This window comes from Megachile rotundata, chromosome 1 (assembly GCF_050947335.1).
Source record: "Megachile rotundata isolate GNS110a chromosome 1, iyMegRotu1, whole genome shotgun sequence".
NCBI classification, from domain to species: domain Eukaryota; kingdom Metazoa; phylum Arthropoda; class Insecta; order Hymenoptera; family Megachilidae; genus Megachile; species Megachile rotundata.
In genome coordinates this window covers 6,462,063-6,483,674 of record NC_134983.1, presented here as the reverse complement: position 1 = coordinate 6,483,674, position 21,612 = coordinate 6,462,063, and the positions used below count along the sequence as shown (strand labels likewise).

General features: G+C 31.1%; 3 protein-coding genes across 12 annotated transcripts in view; 1 reads left to right on the top strand and 2 right to left on the bottom strand.

Moving 5' to 3' along the window:
- Positions 1–62: 62 nt before the first annotated feature.
- On the bottom strand, positions 63–11,177 carry hzg (CTD small phosphatase herzog). Of its 6 annotated transcripts, none has more exons than XR_013037386.1 (5): positions 10,718–11,177; positions 8,119–8,552; positions 7,858–8,043; positions 7,086–7,790; positions 63–461 (listed from the first exon to the last, which is right to left on the bottom strand). XR_013037386.1 is itself a non-coding variant. In XM_012279451.2 (5 exons), the coding sequence occupies exons 2-5, from the start codon at positions 10,457–10,459 to the stop codon at positions 7,599–7,601; spliced, it is 879 nt and encodes a 292-aa protein (XP_012134841.1). In that variant the 5' UTR covers positions 10,460–10,641; positions 10,718–11,177; the 3' UTR covers positions 706–7,598. The 6 variants fall into 6 exon arrangements, 4 of the variants coding, with proteins under 4 accessions (XP_012134841.1, XP_012134842.1, XP_076385388.1 ...); XR_013037377.1 differs by lacking the exon at positions 63–461 and adding an exon at positions 706–4,868; XM_012279451.2 differs by lacking the exon at positions 63–461 and adding an exon at positions 10,393–10,641 and having other exon boundaries at positions 706–7,790.
- A 190-nt stretch (positions 11,178–11,367) lies between these two features.
- Positions 11,368–18,228, bottom strand: Glg1 (Golgi apparatus protein 1). 3 transcript variants are annotated; one of them, XR_013038865.1, is made up of 14 exons: positions 17,649–18,228; positions 16,506–17,534; positions 16,329–16,430; positions 15,974–16,258; positions 15,730–15,899; positions 15,522–15,639; positions 15,258–15,454; positions 14,957–15,176; positions 14,551–14,877; positions 14,290–14,469; positions 13,967–14,195; positions 13,788–13,894; positions 11,734–13,641; positions 11,368–11,629 (listed from the first exon to the last, which is right to left on the bottom strand). XR_013038865.1 is itself a non-coding variant. In XM_003700628.3 (13 exons), the coding sequence occupies exons 1-13, from the start codon at positions 17,970–17,972 to the stop codon at positions 13,477–13,479; spliced, it is 3,453 nt and encodes a 1,150-aa protein (XP_003700676.1). In that variant the 5' UTR covers positions 17,973–18,228; the 3' UTR covers positions 11,368–13,476. The 3 variants fall into 3 exon arrangements, 2 of the variants coding, with proteins under 2 accessions (XP_003700676.1, XP_012134845.1); XM_003700628.3 differs by having other exon boundaries at positions 11,368–13,641; XM_012279455.2 differs by lacking the exon at positions 11,368–11,629 and having other exon boundaries at positions 13,408–13,641; positions 13,746–13,894.
- Positions 18,229–18,816: 588 nt separating this feature from the next.
- Positions 18,817–21,612, top strand: part of LOC100876462 (uncharacterized) — a 42,560-nt gene continuing 39,764 nt past the window's right edge. The window contains exons 1-2 of one of the 3 annotated variants that reach the window (XM_012279469.2): positions 18,817–19,578; positions 19,974–20,336. In XM_012279469.2, the coding sequence (XP_012134859.1) occupies positions 20,235–20,336 (102 nt within the window). In that variant the 5' untranslated portion in view covers positions 18,817–19,578; positions 19,974–20,234. Of the gene's footprint in view, positions 20,337–21,612 lie in introns of all 3 variants that reach the window. The other 2 variants (XM_076535209.1, XM_003700629.3) reach the window with 2 other exon arrangements.

Genomic DNA, 21,612 nt, shown 5'->3' with positions numbered 1-21,612 from the left:
TATCAGTAACATTAAAATTATAGATTACAATAAATACTTTTCTTTTAAATATTATCATTGAATAATTTCTTAAATTTGTTTATTGTTTAAACAAATTTATTTCTATCACATTCAAGTGGATAGCTAATTAATAGTATCTTATACGTTAATCATTGTATTTTTCTGTACAATAAATCATATATAGTAAAACTTTATAAGTAGATATTCTGTATATATGAATGGAATGCTAGAGAAAAATCCAATTCCAAGATCAACCGCATACAGTCAAACTGGTGGCCTAAATATATTGTAGTCCTGCTATGTCTCCGGTTTACATGGCTGGTTTGACGGATTCTCCTCCACGTAGACCGTCATGAATATCACTGTTGTCTCACCTTTGTAGTATATGATCATCCACAAACATTATTCTTTTAAGGATTGATTTTTGTTACCAGTCAATGAATGAGGTAACAAATATTCCACTGAACGAAAATTTAAAAACAGAAGTTTAAGAATTTGGAATGGTAACTTATAAAATTTCTAAACTTCCAACAAGCAATATGAAATATCTTCAAATAAGGTAATAAAGGGCGCAGAGCAAATTACTGTATAATTTGAAAATTTGTCTTTCAAGAATAAACAGCAATTTCAACTAGATATAATGGAGGTTCAATATGCACGCATGTATACATGTATATATTCATACATATACATAATATATATATATATATTTTTGCCTTCTTTTTTATTAAACACAGAATCACAGAGCAAACTGGACATGTCAGAGGGGTGGGAGATATTACAGTCTAATTGATTTTTCTGGTACAACGCACAGAGCTCACCTCCATCTTTTATATATTATATATACATATATTTATTTATATTAGATAAATAAACATGTATATGTATATATATACATGTCTCGTTACTGTACAAAATATGTTCGCTGTTAAAATCAGCCGCGGTTTAGTAAAAAACATACGAAATAGAAGGGGGTGAGCCTGCATGAGCGAAATTGCAGCCCGCTCAGAATCTGCATAGAAGGTTTCATTAGTGGAAGTAATTAAGTTTTATTTACAAATCAAGGCAATATCGTTAATTGTTTCTTCTTCTTTACATCCACACTCGTACCTTTCACTCTGTTTATTTCTGTTTAATCTCCTCACTCTTTTCACACTCTCTCGGGGTTGCCACTCCTATAACGAGACACTTCGAATTCTAATAATTCCATTTCGTTTTCTTGATCAATTTTGTACAATGCATGTAATAATAATAGTGCAATAAATTAATTGTTCTGAGCGCAATAACTGAAGTTTCGAATTTCTTCTTCTCTTCTTCTTAATTCCCTTTTTTGTTTTATATCTCTTAAAGTACATAGTTGTATATAAAAAAGTTTCAATTTCCGTTCTGCGACCATCGCTCGGCGAACGGTCTTTTCACCACTTTGTTTTAGTATTTTTTTTTTCTTTTTTCTTTAAAAACTATAATCACGCTCGCAGTTATTCCTAGCATACATACATACAAAGCACGCACACATGCGCATGTATTCTCCTTTTTCCTTTCCTCGAAGGTATATTATACGTATGACCTATACATATTCGCAAGGCTATTTCAAATAACAATTCCTGCACAGAGAAAAATGTTAGCGACTCACTCATTGCGGTTACAACACGATCATTATCATCAAATCGCTTTGTGACCAGTTCAAACCAAATCTACTAATAATATTCGTTTAAAATTTATCCTCAACACCTTCAGTTCTAACTGCGTTTTAAAATGCATTGCACAAAGACGGCGATCTTTGAGGGACTATAAAATCGCACGAACATACACAAAATTAAAAAATACAGGGATGATACTTATGTTAGATCAGGGCAGTATGAAAATGTATTTTCTAGAAATTGTTTTGAAAAACATTCGCGTAACTAGGATTTTTCTTTAGGGTAGATCATGCTTCCTATTACCTACAATGTTAATTCTTCATATTAAATATGATGATCTGTTTTTCGAGAATTTGGACCCTACTAGTTACGCCAATGTTGAAAATATTTTTTATGCATTCGCTGTGTCGAATTACATCTACTTAGAATTGAACGTGTTAATGTGTAAACGTAGATCTTTGAAAAACGTATGGTTATAAAATTTGTTTCAATACAAAAAGAAATTAATATTTTCTACTTAATAACCTTCACCTTGACAATTACTTTTCATATTGCAAACTTAAGTATCTTCTAATTTTAATCAATAAATACTTGCTCTTAATTTAGAACATCTGAAAATACTAGATAAATTGTTTCAGATTTTTAAAAAAATAGTACTCATCGATCGGACACGACAGACTTACGTTTACATATTAAGGGTACTGTATATATCTCTAATAAGGGTTAAAATTAATGTAATAAGAATAACACCGGTGTTTCCTTCACCTTGAATCATTAAACAATTTTGCATTTGATTAACGCCACGCACGCCAGATACCGATCGTAATGCTAGCGTATAAAAGAAGATTCGTTTAAACATGTTTTGATAATGTTCTTATAAAGTCATCGATCATCGATATACGAGAACACGTCGAACGATGCTTAAGTAATTTAATCGAAAATATTGCATTGATATTTTCGCTTTGCAAATAAAAACAATAACTGTTGTACTTTCGCATTGTATTACATATACACAGGTATATCGTGTGTGTATGATTTCCGTCAAAAATACGTAGCTCTATAGACAGTAAAAGTTAATTTAATTTTACATTTATATAAAATGAAACTTAATCGCAAGTTTTTAGAAATCAGTATATGTATACGTATAAATCAATGCAAATGGTCATTTTTGACATTTACGATCACGCTATATTTTGGCGAGAATCATACGATGGACACCGTCGTGTCTGTACAAAATTTTACGCACTCTTCAAATTGGTCTACCTACGTATTTATATATTTATATTTATGTTTAATATATTGTATACCTAATTACGTATCACGATAATTTCCCCTACGCCTTCACGCTAACAGTTTTCTCGGCGCACAATTTCTCATAATAAATCTAAACAAATCATGTATTCGGACTCATGCAACAGACCCATCATTATCATCCTCGAAGTTCTACTATAGCGCGTCTACAATCATGTTACAACTCCATAATAATAATCATAATAATAATAATAGTAATAGCAGTAATTAAAAGAAAAAAAGGAAACAAAACAAAATGCTTGGAAATATTAAAAACACGACAAAAGAAACGCATGTACATGTTATCAGGGCCTTCTTGTACAATCAAATTGATATTATCAGTGAAATTTTACAGGTCACAAGTTACCGATTACCAGCGCTAATGAACTAATGAAGTTATTAACAAAACAAGCGCACTTCTATAAGTAGATTTTATAAATTAATCGTGAAGTGATTGTTTGACATTTTGAGTCCACGTGTAGTTTGCAGTTCACATTCAGTACATAAAACAATATTAAAATTATTTGACTTAAAGTATACTACAAATTATATAGTAAATTATGAGTTTATATGATCTACATAAGCGGAAATAAAACCTTAATTTGTACAGAAAATTATTATATTAGTATTTCAAAACTTGTGAAATATTAATAATCAATGCTGGCGCTAAATGGATTTATAAAAAGTTTATCGTGCATTTGCGTAGTTCTATGCATAGCATACATTGGCATAATTAGGTATAGTATCAAACGTAGTAGACTTCTCTAGGAATAATGATTATGTAGGAAAAGAATATTCTGGTCTTTGTTGGAGTTGGGAATTTGAAATTTTTTTAATATAAGGAAATCTACCGTGCTTAATAATTCCCTTGATATTCTTCTCTGTTACTATTTTTTCTATGGAAGCCTACTCTGCAACCTGCAACTTCTAAATTCAAAGATATTATTAATTGATAAACTATTGTGCAAGGAGGCCCAGATATTATAGACGTTCGTGAAACGTCTACATAAATTGCATTCGATAAAAGCGATACACTGGTTTGTTAATACTAATTAATCATGGAAGCACAACATGATGAATACTCGTGCACAATGTAGGTTTCCTCTGGGTAAAAATAAATGTATCCCCCACCACTTATCAAAGTTCAAAATCTTGAAATTCTCAAATTTCTAAATTTTTGAATCTTTAAATTTTCAAGTCCACAAATTTCCAAATTCTTAAATTCGAATAATTATAACAAAAATTTCTAAATTTCTACATTTGAAAGCTTACGAATTTGGAAACGAATGAACGAAAAATCTACAAGCGGTGGAATCCGTTTTTCTTTCATTGCCATTTCGTTTAGGAAAGCATACCGTGCTCACGAGTGCACATAATGTTGTAGAAACGTTCGACGCAATGACATTGTAATATTGAATCCGAAAGATATCTTGTTTCGGATACAACATCAACGTGGAAATTTACACGTCTCTCCCCGGATCTCCTGGGATCCCTCGAAAGAGAAGCAACGTCATTGACGATGTATATTCCATGTTCGAAATTCTTTATCGTGCACTATCACTGATAAACGTTCCTGCGATACCAAAACAACTAAAAAGATGATTTTAGGATTTTGCCACATGACTGTATATTTCGCATTGTAATCGCTCGTGTACGTCGTATATGAAATTTACGATCGCTCTCAAGTGGCAGACATAAAGAACATTATAAAAGACGTCGCGGATAAAAAGCGAACGAGTGTCAGATTCAAAATAGAGAATTCCTTTTGTTTTATCCAGTAGTCGTGTACGTATTTCCGGAGAAGGTGCACCACACAGCTCGTAGAGTCATTTCGATGGGCATTGTACAAGCGAAAATGACTACGATACTTTGTTTCTTTTTGTTAATGTTAGGTTGAAAATACATCGTGATCTTCGGTATCGTTTGTATCCGTTTCATCTTTAAAATAAATTTGTTCAATTCATTCGTTAGAAACGCATGTTAACGAGAGTTCAAGTAAAAATTTGGCTGCTACGCATATATTAAAAAAACCTTCGTTAAATCAAATATATGTATCTAGAGATTTCGAGTTCTGTCAAGCACTGATTAGCGAGGTACATTTACTAAGTACAAACATTTCGTAACAGGTTGAATCTTAAATATCAGTAATTAACATAAATATAGTGACGCTGGTACAGCTAATATAATTCTAAATTATAAGTTGTTAGATTCTAAATATCAATTTTCAACATTTATATACAGCTGTATGATTAGCTTGTATAATTCATTCATTTCATCATACATTCAAATGGTTTGATAAAAACAAAAATTAACCACTGCAAGAGCAATGGGATCATTGTTATCAGTTTTGTTTTTTGCATAAGTTAGATATGGTTTTGCATAACAATGATTTGTTTAAAATACAATCAGAAAATAATTAACATAAAACTTCATGAAATATGAAATTGGAAGCCACTTAATATTATGCAATATGTGTACGACTTATTGTTATGTAATATACTTATCTCTGTATACCCTAACCCTTTCTTCCTGAAACGATAATTTACAGCACGGTACAGATTCGTTTTTTGATCTATGATAAATAACAGACATTATAAACATAATGTTATATAAGTAAGAATAAGAAAAGTTCATAATGAAGTACTATTAAATATATACTACATTAGATTATTACAAATGTTAAACAAATGTTTTTGAAAGGGACATTAATTTTATGCAAATGAATCTACCACAAGTTTAACAAATGCCTTCATTAAAATACTTATTAAAATTCTACTAAAATATAGAATCTGAAATAAAGAAGTTAGTATTTATCAAGGTATTAGTTTCCATATTTCAAGACAGAAGAGATATTGAAATTTCAAGGTAAAAGTTATAATTTAATTTACTGAACTTGACATTGTATTATGTAAAAGATAGCATGAAAATATGTCAATATTATAATTGGATAAACATCAATAGCTGCGAGTGACTTATACGAACGGAGAATTCGTGTGAAAATATTCTGAAAATATATCTATTTAACCGTACCTCTGCTTCTTTACAGTCCATTTAAACAACTAAATAATGATTAATGTATAATATTCATAGTAAAATATGATATCTGAAACTAAACCGATTGTGGCGATATAATAAAATTGAATTTACTATATCATTAATAATAATGCGCCAGTAACAATACTAATAAAATAAAAAGCATGAATAACGACAATTAGATTGAATATGGAAGTATAATGCAGTTTGTACATTTGTTATGTATGAATTAAGCGTACAAAATTGATAGCTATCTGTTAGTAAACATATTTACACGCGTAAAGAAGTTTTCATCTACTTATTCTTGATGGATTATGTTTAAATAATTCTAATTTGTTAATAATATTCTAATAGATTATTGGATTAACATAAGGCTTCATTAATCATAAAATTATCTGGAGGGAGAGAATGATATGCATTTACCAAATTCTTAAATATATTCGAAACTTCTTCCAATTTATGTAATTTCCATATTATTATTTTAACATTTGCTTGGAACAAAAGTAAAATACCATCAAAAGATGGAAACATAACATCATTGTTTCTTTTCTATTTTACTTATTTAAATGATTTGTTAACGTTTTAATATTGTCGTATTTCAAATCCTATTTATTGAAAATATTTTTTTCCGTACAAAATCGTTAAAAAAAGTTAGATTATTAATCTTTCTTGCATTTTCATCATTATTTTACATTATTAGATCTAATATTTTGTTTCATTTGGTAATAAAAAAGATGTTTCGATCTTAATTATAATCGATAAAAAACGTTTACAAATGCACTAATTTCTGTAATTATTTGGAATTATTAGCCTCATAAAATTTATACGAAAACTAATTATCATATTGCTTAATATTTGTAGTTATGCTAGAAGAATCCATTGAAATTTGATGTTAATAAAAACAGTACGAATTTGTCGGTAAATAATAAGAATATGAAAGCGTAAAATAAAATGGCCCATCAAAAGACTCTATTTGATCAGGTATCTCTTCCCTTTTTATCACTTAGCGCTCTCATTTATATATATATGTATATATATTTCTTTTTTTTCTCTCGTGTAATTAATGCATAAGGTACCCTATCTGAATTAAAATTATACGTAAGCACAAATCTATGCACTTACCCAATTTAAAACGTATGTCACTTTTCACATTTACTATTACCATTGCCATTTGTTCCTTTTCTTAAGTACACCGAGCACGGAAACACGCACATGGATCATATTTAAAGTTTATTCCATTTCAGTGTGATTGGAAGAGTTATTATCAACTGAACTGTTTGTGATTTTTGTTTCTCAATTACCTGTATGTTAATAGTTGGATCAATATACTCAGTTCATTACATCTAGCATACCATAAACAGCATACTATATTACTCTTTATTAGAAAAGAGAACTCAAGTCAACAATGAAACAGTTGTTGCTTATGTTGTATCAAAATAAACAGTGCATAGGAGGACTTAGGATTTTCACCTCCTTTTCCTCAACAAGTAATGTTGCATCCACCATTTAGTGAGCCACACTCAATTTTCCACTGCCACATAACAAATGGGTAATATGGAATATTCCAGTCAAAATTCTCCTTAGAGTGCATTGAGCGATGACAATACTGGCTACTTGGCCAGAATTTAGGTAGGGCTAGGAAGCACCAAGTGAACCTGACCCGGGGCTTGGACTATTCTGTACAGCCGTAGGTACTTGATTATAAGGATGATTACTATTGCACAAGACTGTATAAATATTTTCCACATTACTGAGTTTCTCAAAGAATGGAATTAAATCTAACAATTCTGAATCTGTCATATCGTCAAACCATGATGCCACTGGCACCTAAAAATGAATTTCTTTTAAAATTTGTACATTCAGCTTCCTTCATTTTATTTTTGGTAAAACTTACCGCATTATCTGGATGGAAAATATAACTTGCAGGACTATTATCAACAATAATAATTTGTTGCAAATCCCGCCCTAGTTTATTTAAATCTTTAACATAATTTCCTCTGTGAAAAACACAAGATTCTCTAAACAGTCTTGCTCTGAACACTCCCCATCTGTCAAGCAAATCTGCTACTGGATCAGCATACTGCAAGCATAAAAAATTTTAAATATTTTTTCTAACACAAAACTATTAGTGGTAAAAAAGCTGTTTTTAATATACCTTAGCCAAACTTGCTGTGAATAATACACATTCGTACAGTTCGCCCATTCTCTGCAAGAACTCATCCACATAAGGCCTCTTTAAAACATACACTTGATGCACTGTCCCATCAATCTCTACAGGAACAACAAAATCGGCATTGTTGATTGGTTTGAAAGAACTATGCACTAGTGTCTCATCCAAATCAATCACCATGCACTTTTTGTGCATATCCTGATGTCTGACAGGTGGGAGAAGGAACCGTGGGGATCCAGTCCCTGGTGGTGGAGAACCACGTCCATCGCCTTGCAAAGAGCTTGTTTTTGAACTTTTTGAACTACTTCCACGTCCTCTACCAAGGCAACAAAGTAGAGATCGCAAAAGTCCACGCCCTCTTGGCTTTTTGCCACTTGCTGGACTGTTGTTGACCACTTCATTCTCTTGTGGTAACTGGGCTACATTGTACAAACATATTATATGAGTATAAACATTCATAAAAAACATTACATAGATAAAAAACACAAATGTTATTAAAATATTATAAAAATGAATTTATCGTGACATAAGTATTACATAATTTCATACACAATACAAAAAATTGTTTATACAGAAATTGTATTATTCCTTTAATATATGTGAAAATTAACTTGCTTTTTTAAATGGAATTTTGTTTAGATTGTTGGCTAATGTTTTTCAAAATGAATTCATTAACCTTCAATAACTATACTAAATTTTAACTGGTTCACAAGATGACTTTTAAATTTATTAATGAGCAGTACAGTGGCCTTTGTATCTATTTTAAAAGACAATGTTAAATACATGGCACTTATGGCATCAGTGAGATCACCATTGATACTTAAAGTATATTCAAACTGGTCAAGTAGCTGGCCTATAAGCCCTTGTCAGTGCTCAAGGATAAGAAAGATAGACTATCAGACCTCTTTCTTGCTACTCAGTGCTGGCAAGGATTGATACTTAATTCAGCCCAAAAAATATTGAATAAATTTTTCTTGTAATTTTGACAAATTTGTAGAGGCAATATTCAGGAAGGTATGTATTAAGCTATATGTATACTATTTTGATACTACAAAATAGCATTAAATTTTAACGATTCTTTGAAAAATCCTGTAAAAAGGCAGAAAATGTAACTAAGAAAATATTGGTTTTATGTGAGAAACATATGTATTTTGGACAAAGTTGTAACTAAGAAAATATTAGTTTTATGTGAGAAACATATGTATTTTGGACAAAGTATTGTCTACAATTCAACAAAGTTGTGAATTAAAATATTAGCAAATCATATTGCTTTGTTCTTTTATGTACAATAAAAGAATGATAACTAAAGATTAATAATACTAGTAAATCAATAAATACTATCAATATTTCTTCTGTTGAAAAACTTAAAATGTTTTCAGCAAACATATATACATGTAAATAACTAAATTTTTCATTCAATATATAAATTACAATACGCTAACACATTATTAAATGTTCCTTTGTATAATTTTAATTGAAATTTCAAATAAAAATTGGTATAATTCAATACCTAATTTTATTTGGAAAATTTATATATCTAAATTATATGCAAAATTAGTCTACATAAAAAATGAACTACATTAGCTAGTAACATATATCTCATGATAAATTCATAAAAAAACACTGTTCTTTTAAAGCTATTACAGTGTTAACCCATTTTAAAATGACATACTGTTAATTCAGTGCAAAAATATTATATATTCACTTTTAGTTTCTGAGGAAAACATGTTTAAAGATTCTGTGGTACTTTACATTATATTAAATAAATACTTTTCTCGTTTAACTGTTCTATCTATACCTATTTGTAAACTAAGAAAACTATATTTAAAGTTTACAAAATTTTAAATTACAGAAGCGTAAAAGTAGTAAAACAATTGCATTGAAATATTTGTAGCTTTTCTAAATAGAATTTTTATTATATAATAATGAATTTGAATTTTTTATATCAACAAAATATAATATGGACTGGTTAACTAACCCCTTTTTTAAAAAATGAAGTTACAATAGTTAAGAACTAGAATGATGATATGTAATATATATTACATATATATGTAATAAATATTAGAATCTACATGTGATAAACATTTATGCAATCAGAATGATAGATTAAAGAAATTATAGTAAACAAAAATATTATTTTTAATAACTGTATAAAGTGGACATAAATGTGACTTTTATACAGCATAGATACTTAAGAACTGCATATATAAAAAGACTACAATTTCACAGAAAGTGAACATACAATATTTGTGCACTAACATAGTACATAAAATAAGATACACGCAAAACTTAGGTGAAAGAAAAGATCGGAGAGAGGGGTAAGCATGATCTGACGAGGAGAGGTAAAGCAAAACGAGGCGAGGCCAGGCAAAAACGAGGGCGAGAGGAAAAGAGACGTCGAAAGCGAAGTACAGGCGAACAGCAGGAGAGGGGAACAGGGCGAGAGGTGAAGCTAGGTGAGGAGGAGTGCGGTGTAGTCCCGTAACAGGTGCAGATTCCATCCAGCATCTGGAAGAAAAACGATAAAAAAAAATCGGGGGAAAAAGATGTAAGGCGGCTAGCCATATTTGTCACGGGCACCTACCTTTCCCATTATTAAACTGGCCTAGCTCGTCATCCCGTGACACTTGGGTGATAATGGACGATGCGTCCATTTAAACATTTGTTGAGAGTCCCTGCGTGTCTGATCGTGAATTCCGTTAATGCGCGCGCGCGACAATATACATATATATACAATACGCGCGCACACGATCCCAAGAATGAGAGAGCGTATACGCGCGGCAGCACGCACACGCACCAACTCACTCACTCAGTCACGACGTACGAAATCTCTCCCTCCAAACGTAGTCGCGGCCACCGCCGCCGCCTCCACCACCGCCGCCGCCACCTTCACCGTCTCCTTCACCACCGCCACCTTTACCGCTGCCACCGTCGCCGCCGCCGCCACCACCTTCACTGTCTCCACCGCCGCCACCTCTGCGAAGATCACCACAACTCGACGAACGGAGACGCATAGGCGCAGGCACGGGCACGAGTACGCTCACGCACACGCACCCACACGGTGTATTCGACACCAAATATATTTACCTCGCAAACTAACAACACCGAAAATATTTTTTTTCTGCAAAACAAGTTATTATTCACTTACGATGCAAATTTATTGTATTCGTAATATAAACGCGCACTTGACACTACGTTAAAACGATCGATTGATTTTTCAAACCGAAACGTAACTGGAGAAAGTTAATCCAATTCCTCGCCGCCGTCATTCCAAAGAAGCACTTGCACGTACGGACTACCGATACGTGCATGTACGCTCTCTTTCGCGCGCCACACCTATGTCGTTGCGCAGTTCATCGCAATTCAATGTTTGTCGTAACTGTTGCGCTTTTTAAACGCGTACGTAAGGTGTCCTTCGACGAGCAACGTACATCAATCTTTCGGTAATGAACTTGGTGTTGCTATTCAGACAAGATAATGCATGGATTCGATGATACTGGAATTGGTTGCGATACTGATTTCAATAATGTTTCGTAATGAGTAACAAAGCTATGCACTTGGTACGCGCGATTGAACGATGTATATTTATCACGCACTCACCGAAGGTGCAATTTTGTTCGTCAACGCAAACAACGTTGCGAACAATGTTTTGCTGGTTCTTGCACTGTATGCGACTGCTGCGTCGCCTTACGGTCTTTAGGAAAACTGTAAACGCGACCGTTGCGCGCAGCGTTCGAACTCGAAAATTAGAATCGTTAAAAACGAAACCAGACTTCCGTGGCTTCGAAACTATTCCTTTTCAGGTAGCAATTAGTACTGTATAGAATCTTTCTATATGATTATAATGAAAACCATTTGCTGTAAAAAGAAATTATGCGTTATTGCCAGAGCCGTTATGTAGAAGTGTGCAAGCTGTTCATCGTATAATAGCTGGTTTTTGATATAACATGTATTTTCATGATACTATTGAAGGAATTTCATAAATATATATATAATATCTGTATAATATGTACTCAGGTGCAATTTAGGTTTTCTACTTTTTTAAAATTTCATTTCGTCTTTAACACAAGCAAAAATAATATTAATACAGTAGATTTGCGTTATATTACCGTACCTTGTACATCCTCAATTCTATTCAGAACCACTCATAACTAAAGGATGTATCTAGCATTATTTTTTAAAAGGAAATAGCAGTTTTTTTTAATTTCTTCAAAAACAGAACATATGCATGCATTGACTCTGATTTCCCGTATTTTCATGGAAACAGTTATTAATAAGTGCTAATTACATAAATACATCGAAATGAACAATACTAAATATTTAGTAATTTTGATAAATGCATTATTTCAAACTGTATTCTTCTATGTTAATCGATCCAAATATGAATTTTTTCAAATCTTTTAACTTTTTACAAAATTATCATATCTTGGTTACATTTTTCACACTTTTTTCTACGATACAGGTAGAAAGAAAATTTATTACTTTTTATAACTGACAACAATGTAATCTACAACTGAGTATTTTTACCTCCATATTTTATCAATAACATATTTTTTATGATATAATATTTGGTCTTATATTTTATAATACAGTGATAACATATTTAATAAAAAGTTTAAATAGTACTAATTATTATAAATTGAGCATAAATTTCTTGAAAAAATGTGTAATATTGTTGTTTTATATCATGTGCATATTACATATATCCATCCCAGTTCATTAATTATAAATCATTCCTAACAGCGTCTAATACACACATGTTCTAATGTTCTAAAATGGAAGACCAAAGTACATAATTTGTGCCCAGATAATGTTTTTGTCTTAAACAGAATGTAAACATTTTTTTCTTTTTTTCAAATTTTCATTATATATTACAAATGTATAGAATATTGACATAAAAATTCATTCCTTGTTTCAATTTATTATTTTATAATATATATATATCTATTTCTATAATATGTTTCATATGTATATATATATATATTTTTCTTTATTAAAATCCATCTTAACTGCAGATCACTTCCAGTTTATCATACATTCCATTCATTCAACTTTTACAGTTTTTACATTTATGATAGTACGTTTCAATAATAAATCGTAGAATCATGGACATGTAATATGTAAATATTATTTTTTTTATAAGTTTATATACGATAAAAAAAAATATAAAATGTTATTTTTTTTGTTTTATTTCTGCATAATTTGATGTTTGTAGGAAGGTCAACATTTTAATCTTGTGTGTTCCTTGCTTTCGATGTTTATTTTACATGCTGATTTTCTTTTTTTTTCTTTATTTACGATGATCGAAAATTACTGAGGACGGACTGTTCTCACATTAATTTATCACTTATTTTTCATGATCATTGTCCGTCTTGTCACTCTGCCACAGAATAAACCGATGATGAAAATTATACCAATCATTGTTAGCGCGACGATCATGAAGTATCGTCTTGCAGGAGATCGGTTTACAGTTGAATAAAGTTCTTGTATCGAATTTGGCGCAATTAACTAGAAGTAAATTTATTCATGTAAGTCATAACATAATTATAAAATATAATTGAAGAATACTTGTCGCAAATTTTCAAATGAAATAAAATGTTCAAATACAGTACTTTCTACAAAAATGCCTCCATTATGATAATAAAACTTATTACCTTGGCCGCGTTTCTGAACATATCAATTCTTGTGGTTAACATTTTATAGCAATCCGGTTGTAAAGATTTGTTACTATCTTCTAATACATTTTGCAGGCACATGATATCTAAAATGCATAAATATTCTGCTAGATAATTGTAAATTATTAACATACTGACTTTATAAATGTTTAACATACGTCTTCCTGCACCCTGCGGAACATCGCTACAGTATTTACTAACATCAACAGCACATGCTTTTTGTAATAAAGGATCTACATTGATATCTGCTCTTGCTTGTTCTATTAAATCTGCAATTTCAAGACGGCATTCTTCTTTCATATCTCTATTACCAGCATTAAATTCCATTTTTAAACACTCTTCTACTGCTCCAGGATCATTCTCATCTGCTCTACAAATTGTTTCAATCTGTTTGAAACAAATAATGAATATTAACATGAATATATTAAGAAAAAGTTTTTGTTATAAAAATGATATTTGAGAAATATTTTAATAATAATACCTCATGCGCACACATTGTAGCCAGTAACGGATTTAGATGATAATTTAAAGCTGCTTCTCTAAGTATATTAGTCATTTGATGTTCGCATTTTATTGTGAGTTTTGACTCTCGAAATTTAATCTTTAAACATCTTATTACTTTTCCTTCAAGTTCTTTATCGGTAGGTTGATGCAATAAAACCTAAAAATAAGTATAATATATTCAAAAAATATTTAGGAGCAAAGAGTTTAGAAACCTGCTTTTTTTAAATTTAATTCTTACCTCCTTACAATGCTTATTAATATCATAGGAGCATGCTGTTTGCAATGCACTATTAAATCTATAATCGGTATTTTGTTCAATCATTCTTCGAATAACAATATTTTTGCATTTATCATCAAATGTTGGATCATCTTTATACTTTTTGAGACAATCCAATGCTTGAGAACGACTAACATCGTGACAGAATTGTCTTACCATAACTCGACATGTATTTAATAAAGCAAAGTCACTTGAACTGTCTTGAAATTCTTGTTTCCTTACTTTAAATAACTGTTTATGACACGCATCAGATAACTTTGATTTATGTGCTGCTAAACATTCCAAAATCTAAAATAACCATAATCTTATTAACATTGATATAAAAATTGAAAAAATGCTCAATGAACGAAATATGTGTATACAATACCTGTGAATTTCCTGGTTCAACGTTATAACAATACTGTTTAATATCAGTTGTACACTGTGCTTGTAAGATAGGATCAAACTGAATGTTTTCTCTTTGTTGATAAAGTTGTGCTTTCAACTGTTGTCTACATTCTTTTGGTATATGATGCTGGGTATCTTTCATTATATCTTCTTGTACAATTGCACTCAAACACTCTATCACATCTGCTTTGGTTTTAGACCTAAATAATGTACAAATGTATAAATTGTTTTTACTAAAACTCTTGTATCATAAATTTAATAAATTATATTAAGAAAATTACTTTGGACACCATCTTTTGACGGATGGTCTACAAGCTTCTTTAAATTTATAAGTAAAATGGTAATTTTTTAATGATATTAATTGAAAATGTTCCACTGCTGCTTTACATTTGTAATCAGACCGTACATCTAGATCATTTTTATGTTCTATTAAACATTCCATCATGTCTCCTTCGTCTTTACCATACTTTAATACTTCCTGTTAAAGTAATATAAAGAATGTTACATGGTATTTAAATACATTTTTATTAAAAGTTTTATCGTACCTCACAATGACGCTCCATGATATGTTGACACGTGGCCGAAATGATAGGATTTAATTCAACGCGTTCGGCTTGTTCTTCTGTAAAATTGCCCACTGCTAATTTGCAATTTTTGTTCAAACTACGAATCAAGCAAAAGAATTAAAAATATAAAGAACAAAATAAGTATAAATATATGAAGTTTAATATAATGAATCGCACATATTATTACCGATCTAAATTGTCTTGAAGGCACAGTATTTCTTCTCCTTTCGCTGTTTTGTCATAGCAAAATGATGCTAATTCATTAAGACATACTTCTTCAATCTCAGGTTGCAAATCAACATTTACTGCTCTTTGTCTCATAACGCGTCTAATTTCTTCAAGACACTCCGTTCTTAACTAAAACAGTTTGAAAATAAGTGGTTGTTTCTAATGAATATGTTCATTTAAGATAAGAATACATAAATGTTTACAGTCATATTTTTTTGAGGATGATATGCATGTCTGTATAAACATGGTAAAACAAGAGGTCCCTCTTCTGGATGCATTTGCTTTCCATCACTTGCCCATGCGTTTCTTGCATGACACAATCGTATTGCATCAAATTTACATGCTCTGTACAATTGAGGGTCCAATTTAAAATCTCTAGCTACAAAATACTGTATTTGAACTAACGCAGTTTCGCAAGCTTCTGTCATTCTATCTGTACCAAGTTGATCCATTAAACAAGATATAACTGTGGCATCTCCTCCACGTACCTACATTTAAATTGAATATTAAATTTTAGTTATTTTTTTCTCAATCTATAATTGAATAATTAGTTCTTACATCTCTGCAAGCTAAATTAACAACAGGTTGACATTGTTCTCGTAATACAGGATCAATTCTCCAATCTTCTCCTGCATCCGCATCCATAATTAAGTCTTCTAACTGTTAATATTAATATATTATCGTTAATATTATTATTACTTCAATATGTTAATATGTATACAAATATTTTATTACCGCTCTTTGACATCTGCTAGATACTCTTGATTTCCTTTTCTTAGTTCTAGTGTGTTCCATTAAACAGTGAATTGTTGCACCACCAATTTCAAGGCTATTACAGAATGTTGTAATATCATTAACACATCCATCAACTATTTCAGGAGATAATCTATAATCTTCCATTAGAAGTTTCCTGTGATCAAACATTTCAGCTTGACAGTCTCTATCAATTTTACTTCCATTTTTTACGGCTGATTCTAAACAAAGCAGAATACGTGCGAGTCTTATATTTTTATCTTCATTTGCAGGTCTTTTATTTTTATCATCATTTCCAAATATATTTTTATCTTCAGGTGGAGGTCTCCTACAATGATTAATTTTAATGTCATCTTTGCAAGCTTTGACTAATCCTTTACTAACTCTATAGTCAGATGCTATTAATTTTCCTCTTCTTGTAAGTTGCTCTTGGCACATAGCTGTCATAGCTCTATCCGTTTTATGTTGCATTAAACATTTATATACTTGACCACTACCAGGTCTGATGCCTGGACAAAATTTAGTACGATCTTGTTCACAAGCTATGTATAGCTGTCGATCTAAATTTATATTTTCAGCTTGTATTTCAGATACATGAAATATGTGTCTTTGACAATCATGTTGAAGTTCATTAATATGTTCTTGCAGACAAGCCAATATTTGTCCCTGTGATATGTCTCTGTAAGGTTGTACTTTATCGCACTTAAACTTTTTAACATCGTCTGCACAGTCCGAAGAAAATGTTGTAATTCTGAAATCATTAAATGCTATCCATTCTAATCGTTGAATGTAAGCAATACATTCTGGATTTTTTACTTTCTCTCTTTGATCAATTAAACATGATAAATATGCACCATGTTTCTTATCAGAAGCAGAACAGTCTGTCAGATCTAACTCTTTACCACAAGTTTTTTTAGCTAAACGTTCTATGTTATAATTATTGGTAATATTTAAGATGTAAGAAAAAATGGCTTGACGACATTCATCATCAATGCCGGATACTTCAGTTGGCTATAAAATAAAAACAATTGTAAGTTAAATATAATAATTTAATGTTACTTGTTTTAAATATTATCTCTTAATTATAAAATATTGTCATTAAACATAAGTAATCGTAAGTTATACCTTAAAGTTCTGAATACATTCTAACAACATCAATTCATCACTGTTTCCACCTACATGATTACAGAGATGAAGTAAATTGTTTCGACACTTAGAATTCATAGACTTTAATAAACTGTCTTCGGGTAAAGTGTCTATAACTCCTCTCTTAACCCTAACGGGAGTGTCAACAGAATTACTAAATAACCAGCTAATTCGTGGTACAATTTCACCATTGCTAGTCGACACATCTTTCAAATACGTTCTCGATAAATGAGTACAATTTAATACAGTTATATGTATAAAAATTATAAAAAGAGTGCTCTTTAAATTTGTCCTACACTCCATCCTCGCAAAATAGGATTATTCCTTCCATTAAAATATATTTTTCATCACGACGTTCTTGCGTTTTTATTAAACGTTTTTTTGTACTACTTGACTTTTTTTATTTGGAATTATTTACTGTGTAATGTTAACGTCACTAATAGCAGCCAACATGTGTATAATCGGTTAAAACCGAACTTTGCGCGGACAGATTACTGTATATATGCGTATTATCTACTACTGTATATAAGAGTATCGAGCATGGTAGGCTTCCCTAGGGAAAATGTCGATATAGGGAAGGGAGGTTCCACCAGGTACTATAATAATGTATTATGCTTAGTTTGCATGAATTTTTTAAATAACTCGAATTTTAAATCTAAATTCTACAGAGTATCTGAATATACTCAAGTATACTTGATATTCAATTATTTGAATTTCAGATCTGCAAATTGAGTTTGAATTCTAATGGGTGCGAATTTTAATTATATTTGAATACTCCAATATAAATTTCATTAGTATTTGAATATTTTGACACAAATCTATTAATATTCAAGTATGAATTGTCTTAAAAATTCAATTATTTTCGTATTATGAAATTAAATACGTAATTACAACATTTTATTAATAAAATATTGAACAAAACGTTTTCGAGTAAATATTTACATTTTAGTGGTGGGGGTTTTCTTCTACCTCGTCGTTCACGTTTTACAGTATACATAATAAAGACGGATTTGTAAATGATCAACGACTAAATTACTTATTTAATAGTTTATAATTATGTACATAAATTTCCTGAAAGTAAAAATGAAAGTTAAGAAGCAACAGTGAATTTCAATTTATCTTACATACATATAAAATTTGTTGATTGTTATACATGGACAGAAACAAATGTATCTCGTGTGAAAACTGATAATTAAATATTTATATTCTTGTCATCAAGTATGCTAAAAAAATAAAACAATCATCGCTTATCACAATTCGTCATTTGTCTCTCGTGAAGATGCTCCTTATCATGGGAGTATGCAATGTTGGCTAGCCTGATAATTGGGTTGTATTTCTATCCCGTCGTCTGCATTAAAGAGCAAGTGACAGCTCGAGCTATATTGTTGACATTCGTATGAAAATTACTCTGCCGCGTCGTACTTAAAAAAAGAAAGTAATTTTTTAAAGAATCAAGATTAAAGTACAAGTGAACGATTTATTTAACGTAAACCATTTGATCAAACAATTTTGACGATTCGTGTATGCTAAGAAAAGCTACAGATTAAACGATAATCGGTATTCGAGGAAGTATAATTATAATAGAGTTGATAGATTTTGAATGCTTGGCGATCGTGCTCAAGCGTTATCTATAAATCGTTCGATTGTTGCGTATCGATTAGTATCGTTTAGTGGTTCTAACGATGACTGCTTATTGGAAAACTCTGTTCAACCACCGTCGTAAATGTTGTTCTCGTCAGTAGTGTATTCTCAACCGTGGACGATAAAGTGCGTGTGTAAAAGTAAATCAATCCGTATGGTATTACGCGCAGTACTCACGGCGTCATTTTCTAATAAAAAATAAAAGTTTCTAAATTAACATTTGATTCTTATAACGATCTCAGTACGTCGTTGAAAATTAACGTGAAAAGTAAGTTTCCAATAATCTTATATTCAACTATTATTTATTTTACAAATTGTCAATAACTTATTTAGTAACAACGCTTATTTTGCGCATTATATCCAAGTCTTAATAAACTGATGAGACAATAAAAATAAATTGACGCGTACGTCATTAATTTAAGAAGATAATTTACTTTAAAATCCAAAAAATTTCAATTGCTTAATTTCACTTAAAAAAATAATCAGAAGTAGCACGTAAAAGGTGTTTCAGATATCGAGAACTACCATTTAAACCAATAATGAACATGTGATACTTTTTTGTTATTTTATATTTTTATTCGATCAATTCGATACGTAATATCATGTGACAGATAAAATGCAACGCGTATTAACTACCCTTAACATGCTAGATTTTATTTATAGCGCTGTCATTTTACGAAACAGTGAGATTTGACAATTGTGATGAATTGAAGTCGTTCGTGAGGGCTGGTTTAAGTCTTGTCAAGTGTATGGAAGAATCATTTATTGTTTCGTGAGTGCGACAACGACAGCATCGACGGTGATCGATTAGGATTAGTGAAATCGTGAGTGAAGTGGTCAAACGGACAAAAAGGAAAGAAGTTTCGGCATGACCTGTGGCGGTGACAAGATCTCGTTGGAAATATCGGGCGGGGAGGAGGAGGTATGGAAGCTGAAGCTGGTCGGCAGTCTCACCATCAGGGGCTGCAGCTTACCCTGCCATCCCCGGGAATCCCCGGACTGGACGTCGTGAGAGCTTTGCATCAGGTTTGGACTATTTACGTATCAACCCTTGGGTGATGGGGTTAGATTTTTGCTGACGTATGATTTACAGTTTAACTTAAGGTGATTATTTAGTTCCACATCGAATTCACTGTGGAAATTGATAAAAATCTTTTATTCAATATTCATTTTTAATTTACACGTGTGGTATCGATATTTTATTAAAAATAATAATTCGTTTTAATGATAGCTCATTTTAAATTGAAATAAAAAGATTGTATAAAAATGTAAAGAAATTACAATGGCTACAGTCTTATAGTTGTTTATATATGGCGGTGGTGAATTTCATTTTAATTTTAACATAAAAATAATTGAAGAAAATTTTGAAATGAGATTGTACCAACTCTTGTGATTAAATAGAATAGCAAACTATTACTATAATAGTATAGTAATTTTAGTGAAATAGAACTGGTATAATAATACAGTACTAATCCATAGATGGACATACATTGTTGTATCTTTTGATTATATCTCACTTCACTGACAGTATCTATGCATGATGAAGAGATACACTTTATGTTATTATGTATACGATTTAATCTTCTAAAAATCGGTGCATTCAGTAAATTATTTACATTACTAAAAATTGTCTGAAATTTTTTAATCAGCATGGATATAGCTACAAATATCTGGGGATCTTTAAGAACATCTATATGTATATATAGATTGATATATCTAGGCATTTAGACATCTAGGGATATCTGAAAATCTTCAGAGATATCTAGGAATATCTAGAGATATTTAGGGATTATTAAAGACATCTCAGATATCCGTATGTGTATATTTATGACATCTAGGAATTTCCAGAGGTATCTAGGGATATCTAAGAATATCTGGCCTTCTCCTCAAATATCTAGGCATATCTAAAGACATCTACGGGTGTAGGGATGTATAGTTATTAGGACCTAGGGATATATGGGGAACTGTGAACAATAATTCATAGATCTATGGATAATATTAGTTAGATAAAATGTATCTAAAGAATACGTGTAACTTGTTGGTTAAATGACACAGTTACGTGGAGAAGGGAAGCAGGTGATTTTATACATCCTTCAACCATCGATTTCATGTACGACGATGCTATTCATTCTTCGCTGTACTCTTTACCCTCGTGATCCCTTGACCTTAAATGGTCTGTGATACTACTTTCTTTCGAACAAATTCAAGGTTAATCGAATTAAGGGATGTATGTTATTTATAACCATTCGAACAAGAATCAACGTTATAACATTGTTGCGATACTTGCAGTATAATCATCTTC

Excerpts from the sequence above, each read along its gene's own strand:
- hzg (XM_076529273.1), bottom strand. The coding sequence starts at position 10,787 with ATGGACGCATCGTCCATTATCACCCAAGTGTCACGGGATGACGAGCTA. Across the intron at positions 8,553-10,717 it reads CCAGTTTAATAATGGGAAAG|CCCAGTTACCACAAGAGAAT; the intron begins GTAGGTGCCCGT and ends TGTACAATGTAG. Across the intron at positions 8,044-8,118 it reads TCACAGCAAGTTTGGCTAAG|TATGCTGATCCAGTAGCAGA; the intron begins GTATATTAAAAA and ends TTATGCTTGCAG.
- Glg1 (XM_003700628.3), bottom strand. The coding sequence starts at position 17,972 with ATGGAGTGTAGGACAAATTTAAAGAGCACTCTTTTTATAATTTTTATA. Across the intron at positions 15,455-15,521 it reads TCATGGAGCGTCATTGTGAG|GAAGTATTAAAGTATGGTAA; the intron begins GTACGATAAAAC and ends TTACTTTAACAG. Across the intron at positions 14,196-14,289 it reads CTACAATGTGTGCGCATGAG|ATTGAAACAATTTGTAGAGC; the intron begins GTATTATTATTA and ends TGTTTCAAACAG.